This window comes from Triticum dicoccoides, chromosome 5B (assembly GCF_002162155.2).
Source record: "Triticum dicoccoides isolate Atlit2015 ecotype Zavitan chromosome 5B, WEW_v2.0, whole genome shotgun sequence".
NCBI classification, from domain to species: Eukaryota; Viridiplantae; Streptophyta; class Magnoliopsida; order Poales; family Poaceae; genus Triticum; species Triticum dicoccoides.
Window position 1 is genome coordinate 266,946,460 of NC_041389.1, and position 7,031 is coordinate 266,953,490.

Consider the following 7,031-nt stretch of genomic DNA (forward strand, 5'->3'; position numbering starts at 1 on the left):
CGCCTCGGCCACGTCCGCCCAGCGCAGAGCCGGGGAACCAGAGGAGGCTGGCGAGGGGGAGGCGGGCGCCGGCGGAGGGCCGGGGCGCGAGGGCGAGGGCGGCGGAGGGGACGGCCGGGCGGCCGCGGAGCCCGCGCCGTCGGGGGGGGGGGGCGCGAGTCGCCAGAGCCAGAGCCATCGGGTTTGTCCTCCATAGCATAATTATTGTAATCAACTATTCTTCTTTTGTGCCTTGTTGTCGTGTTTGAATTGAAAAATTTCACATGCAGGGTCAATATCTTGCACAAAAGCATGCTGATAAAGAGGATCAACATATCAGAGCAATTAGCAACTTTCAGAATAAAGAGGTATCACACAAAAACTTACTAAGTATAAAAAACAACTTAAGGTATCTGATCAACTATTTTTGTAAATGTGCTTTGTCTTACAGGGATTGAGTCAACTTCATCACGGGGGAAACAACAATGAGATACTGCATGAGCAAGCATCATATGGGCATCAATCTTACACAACCCTAATGCAGCAAATGACTCTCATGAGTCATCTTCAGAGTGATGGGATTGCCTATACAGAGTTTCACTTCACTTCTCCAAGAAGGCATGGTATCAGAGGTATGGGAACCAAAAAATCAAAAGTAAAAAGTCTTACAGAGCTAAACAAAAAATACCAGTACTGACAAAACATTGGGGAATATGAATGTGTTAGATGCAGGCATTACGTACAGAAGATCACTATCACAGAGCAGAAACTCATGATGGAAAACTTAACAGCAGTAGAGAGCATTGGGAAAATAATTCAATACCTGAAATGCAAGCTTCTGATATAGATTATGATCAAGAAGAGTGGGCTGCCGCTGATGTAGGAACTGATCAATCAGAGACTGATGGCAATGAAACAGTGGCTGAGGAGCAATACCTGCATGACATTGAAACTGATGATCGTAACCAAACTGACAAAGAAGAACTGAATTTGCAAATCAATGGAAGTGATGATAATCACAGCAGAGAGAATATATATATATATATATATATATATATATATATATATATATATATATATATATATATATTCACAAATGCATCAAGCAGATCTAAATTGGGATAATTTTCGTCCAATTATAGAGCACAAAAAAGTATGCTAGACAGTCAAATTGCAAAGTCCTGCAACAACATGCAAAATGAGCTACAAGGTCCTGACTATGCAGAAACAACTGATGATGGCAGTAATGGCACTGATGAAGCAGACTCTGATATTGAGGCACACGACGCAGTTCATACAGAAACATGCCATGAGGATACAACCAATACTGTTGCACTGACAGACTCTGACTTTGGAGCAGAGGGGCAAGGTTTGAAAATAACAGAGCACTTCGTTAAAGAACTAGCTGCGCATGTAATGGCACTGAGAATATCGACATAAACTTATCTTCAGACGATATTGACATATTCCTTGCGAATGGAAGTGTTGAGAAGGCATTGATTCACAGTCAAGAAGATGAAAGCAATCATATGCCAGCACTCAACATGACATTCGAAACTGATGCTCTTGCACACAAATTTTATAATGAATATGCAGCAATCACAGGTTTTTCTATACAGAAGGTTGGAAACTATCATTGCAGAAAAAAAGATGGCGACAACAACAGAATGACAAGGTTCACAATGAAGTGCAATAGGTCTGGCAAACCTAGAAACAAAAGGAAATCAACCGCTACAGGAGCTAAAAGGAGGAAGTACAAAGAAGGTCAAAATGCACCTACTGAACTAGAGAATACAACTGATAGACGAAGAAACTACACAATCAAGACAGAGTGTCCAGCTCAGATGGTTGTTACCTAGAGCTTCAAAACTAGTGAGTGGGTAGTTACAAAGCTGATCCTCGAACATAACCATGAACTCCATCCACCAGAAGAAGTGAGGTTCCTAGGATCGCACTCATACATGACAAGACAGGAAAAAGATTTGGTCAGAACATGCAAAAGAGTCAATATACCAACTAGAAAAATCATGGCAATACTTGCATTCTTGCGAGGTGGAGGGCTTGAATCATTGCCTTACACATCGAAGCAAATTAGCAACATGGGAACAAAATGAGAAAAGAATATGAACCGAATGATATGATGCAAGTTGTTTCGTTCTTTGAGCAGAAAAAAAATCAAAGGACCCCTTATTCTTCTACCCATTCAAGAGAGACCTCAAAAATAATGTCATGCACATATTCTGGGCAGATGGGACATGCAGAAAGAACTATGATCTATATGGAGATGTGCTTAGCTTTGACACATCCTACAAAACATACAAATATGACCTCAGATTTGCACCGATTGTAGGAATTAATGGACATGGAGATAATTGCTTGTTTGCATGCGGATTTATTCAGGATGAAAAGAGGGAAACATTTGAATGGTTGTTCAACACTTTCCTAAAGTGCATGGGTGGTAAAGCTCCAAAATCAGTTATAACAGATCAAGATGTTGCCATGAAAACAGCAGTTCTAAAATACTTCCCAAATTGCAATCATAGGAACTGCTTGTTCCACATCTTGACAAAAGCACAGAACAAAGCAAGGAGGACTTTTGCAAGGAATGAACATTTGTCTGCACAATTCCAAGACATCATAACAAAGCAAGGAGGACTTTTGCAAGGAATGAACATTTGTTGCACAATTCTAAGACATAGTCCTAAATTCAAAAACCATAGAGGAATTTGAGCAACTGTGGGCACAAATGTTTGAACATCACAAAGTGCAACACATAAAGTAGTTTGGAATAATTTGGAAGAACAGAAGAAGATTTGTGCCTGTCTACTTCAAAAACCATTTCTACCCATTTATCCAAACAACAACACGAAGTGAAGGAACAAATGCTGTTTTCAAGGCTAATGTGGGTTCTAGCTACTCTGTCATAGCTTTCATGACAGAATTTGACAAAATATCACAGAGCCGTGAAGAGAAAAGTAAAGAAAATGATGCGCTGACAAGACGTACAACACCGACAATGTGGAGTGATTGTGCATTGGAAAAGCAAGCAGTAAAATTGTATAACAGAGGCATTTTCTACAAATTCTAGCAGCACCTTATGAATGCAACTAAATTTCACATGGTTGAAGTGGAAAAGAACAAATAGTATGAGGTTTACAAATCTCCAACTCAAGCCTTCTATGAGTACAACCCTAGAACATACATAGTCATGGTTGACAGAGACACAGAGACATTCACTCGCATATGTGCTTAGTTCGAAAAAGATTGGATACTTTGTTCCCATGCACTGAAAGTCATATAATGGCTCAACTTTGATGAATTACCAGATAAGTATTTCATCGGCAGATGGAGACCTAAACAAAAGAGAGCAATACAAATTACTGAGCAAGATGGAAATCTAGATGGACTAGATGATCATATGTCATTCTTTTCAATGTCAAGACGACTAATTGAGTTAGCAGCTGAGGCATCAAAAAAATTCTGAAAGAATGAAAGGCAATGAATGATCACTTGACAGTGCTCGAGAAGATAATACTGGATATTCCAGTCAAAGAAGATTCTGAACATTCAAATATTTCTCATTCAGAGTTGACAAGTACACACACAAATGAAGGGTAAACCAACTTGGGTGGAAGTTCTCTTAGAAATCTGAATGATCCAGCCTACACTAAACCAAAAGGGAGAATGAAGACAACAGTAAGGCAGAATGGCATTGTTGAACAAATAAATTAGCAAGCAGAAGATCACATGCTCAGGGTGTCATAAACAAGGACACAATATAATTGGTTGTAAAAATACAAGAGGAGCCAGTGGCGAGGCCTAAGAAGAAGGCTAGAAAGAATCCTGAGCCGCTTCAAAAATCTAAAAAAGAGGTGAAGGAAAAGAAAAGCAGTTTTGGATTTAAAATAAATTACTTAATTATTGTGATCAGATTACTCATATAAAAAAGTGAAAAACATGCATGTGAGAAGAACACAAAAAAGGTGAGCTAAGAAGATAAGAGGTACCTACAACTGAAGAAGACCAGATGAGAAAAACAAAGATTTCTTAGTGATGAGACCCGAGAGAGAGCATACAAGGAAAATATTTCTTGTACTAAGACTGAATAAAGTTAGATAAATTTGCATTCAGGAATTAATGCATTGTAAGAATTTGAGGTTGTGTAATTTTAAATGTTCTTGAGACAATATTAAGTTTGCTATACTTCGTTTCATTTACATTGTTAACACAGTCACTGATTTCAAAGTAAAAAAACAAAGCATGCAGAAAAAAAGAACTCATAAATTGCATGACGCTAGCACTAATCTTGCGCATTTATTAGTTGAGCAAGAAAATAGCTTACATTAGGGCAACAGGTAAGAAGCATGATTTCCACCATCGCAAAAAACTCACCTGGAAAACAAAAAAGAAAATATAAATTATTGCGACAAACAGAAAGAAAAATGAGCAGCTTCTTAAACATGCATAGGTTCACAAAAATGGCTTACCTTTAAAAGTGAAAAAATTGGTGAACAACTTTACACAAATAACACTATTATGTTATTCTCGTCTAGTCAAACAATGAAGAAAATAAATGAACGACATTGGAAAAAAAGGACAAAGTCCTTGAAATAGAAAACTGATCTTAAAGATACCATAGATGACAAGAGCTACAGACATATCAAGTGCATAGATAACACACTGATAATAACATAAAGAAGCCACAGTGAGAATACTTTTCAAATCCACAAACAGACTGATCAACTACATAGAAGACAAAAGCAAATTTAACCTAGCAACCTAACACGAGCATGTTTCACCTATATTTAGCCTAGCAAAAGCTAATTTAGCTTAACAAGTTATAGCACCATCATAGCTTCAAGCTCCAACACTTGCACCAGCACCGCCTGCACCAGTGCCACCAAGTCCTCCCACAGAAAAACCACCACCAGAGCATTCATCTTCAGTACCACCATCACGACGAGCACCCTATTCGTCTTCATCAACAGCAACATCACCAGGAGCACTAGCAATTATTGTTCGTGATTGGAAATAACCATCCCAGTCAGGTACATAAGGCTCTAACTTAGAAACCCTAGAAACAGTCATTAGTGCTTCAGGACCAACACTGTAGTCGTAGCCAGCAACTAGGAGCACATCAAATGCATCATCAAATGCAACTAGAACAGTGTCCTTCACATAGTGATCTGCCACCCTGAATCTTCTATGTTCAGCCAAATCAAAAAGACCAGCACCAACACAAAAACCAGCAGAATGAGTGGTGCTGACTATAGTGCAGCACACGACTCTGTCAGTGTCTCCAAAAGGTACATTCAGCTGTGTTCTTGTAACAGCTGAGATCTTCATAGTTTTGCGACTGAAATCCTTTGAATGAGACAAATAAAATAAAAGAAAAAATGAATCAAAAAATGCCCAATAAGAAAAATAAGAGATAAAAGAAAATATTAATGGATAGCATATACTTATATTTTGGACATGACTACCTCATGTAAAAGTTTCTGAAAAAATGACAAAATTTAGAGAAGCTAGACCATTCATAGAGTTGCACAACAAGTATGCATGAATTGCACATGACATAAGAGATCAAGAAACAATAAAATATAAAAACCAAACAAATAATTGTTGACTTAAGAATCGATCACACTTACTAGTACCATCAAAACGTAAATTATATGTTCTGCTTTAAATGTAAGCCCTAAACTAACCTAAAATTGCACAACCCAAAAAGAAATAAGTACCACGACCTCTTTTGTAAGAAAAAATTAGGCTGATTTTTCATATATAAATAAGTCTGAAAAAGGATTTATTCAAACTTAAACCCAACACTAAGAATACATTATACAAAAAAAATTGCAGAAGAGAAAGAAATAACTTGCACGACATATCTACAAGTAAGTACAAAAAAAAAGAGCATAGGGGAAAATAATTTCACCTTGATTATGAGCCTAAAAAAATTCAACTACACAAGTGGGCAACATGAACATCATACAGAAATGAACAAATGGAACAAGTAGTATGTAAAAATTCACAACAAAAAGGAACAACTTGCACATCATATCTACAAGCAAGTACAAATTATGAGAATAGGGTAAACATAAGTTCACTTTGATTATCAACCTAAAAAATTGACTACACAAGTGGGCCACATGTAGTATGTACAAGTTGCACATGAGAAACGAATAACTTGCACATCATATATACAAGCAAGCACAGAAATATCAGCCTATGGTAAAAAATAAACACTAAGCTGATTAATATAATTTGGTACCATATCGAAAACATACTAAGAATTGCACAACACACCAGAAAAAAGTTGCATGACATGTCAATGGGCAAAAAACAAAAACAAAAGCATGAGCCTAATTAGAAAAAACTATCACAACTAATTGAACGAAAATAAAAGCCAAACCTAATCTAAGTAAATTTGCACTGCAACAAAGAAGAAATTGTGCATCGCGGAAATGAGCAAGTACATGTTACTAAAAGATCCTAAGTAAAAATCATTTCACTCTGATTATATACATGAAGCTAATAAGCCCAAAAGAGATGGAGCACCATAATCATTGAACATTCTAAGAAGAAGGAAAAAAATGTAAGGAACACCTACAAGAAAGTTTAGAAAAAAATGGGAGAAGTTGAGAAAATACCTTACTAGGCTTTGCCATCTTTGCAACAGGAGGAGCTGCAACTATAGCCTTACGCTTGAGATCTTTGGATGCATCTCGCACTACCTGTAGAAAAAGTGAAAACGAAATACCAAAATTAAAATGAAATCAAATCTGAAGAAGCAGATGCTATCATCGAAAAATAAAAACTGACAAGAAAAAAGATGGGGATGGACTGAAGAAGCAGATGATACCTTCATTTTTGAAGAAGCAGATGCATCCTCGTCATGATCAGGCTTGAACTCCCTGGATCCATCACCACCCATATCCTCTCTGGAACAAAACCAAAGCAGCCAGAAATCAGTTCATGAAAACACTGAGAACAAAGAAACATTTCAACCAAGAAAAGAAGCAAGTACATACCACTGCTTCAGTGCTTCAGGGAAC

General features: G+C 37.4%; 2 protein-coding genes across 4 annotated transcripts in view; one reads left to right on the forward strand and one right to left on the reverse strand.

Moving 5' to 3' along the window:
• LOC119308342 overlaps positions 1 to 1,007 on the forward strand; it is a 9,418-nt gene extending 8,411 nt beyond the window's left edge. For 2 of the 3 annotated variants that reach the window (XM_037584461.1, XM_037584463.1), the window contains 3 exons: positions 270 to 347; positions 431 to 611; positions 706 to 1,007. In XM_037584461.1, coding sequence (XP_037440358.1) covers positions 270 to 347; positions 431 to 611; positions 706 to 755 — 309 coding nt within the window. In that variant the 3' untranslated portion in view covers positions 756 to 1,007. The remainder of the gene's footprint in view (positions 1 to 269; positions 348 to 430; positions 612 to 705) is intronic. The other variant, XM_037584462.1, reaches the window with a different exon arrangement.
• A 3,630-nt stretch (positions 1,008 to 4,637) lies between these two features.
• LOC119308343 lies at positions 4,638 to 7,031 on the reverse strand. The gene is made up of 4 exons (XM_037584464.1): positions 7,008 to 7,031; positions 6,839 to 6,917; positions 6,627 to 6,710; positions 4,638 to 5,343 (listed from the first exon to the last, which is right to left on the reverse strand). Exons 2-4 carry the CDS (start codon positions 6,908 to 6,910, stop codon positions 4,948 to 4,950), a joined length of 552 nt encoding a protein of 183 aa, XP_037440361.1. The 5' UTR covers positions 6,911 to 6,917; positions 7,008 to 7,031; the 3' UTR covers positions 4,638 to 4,947.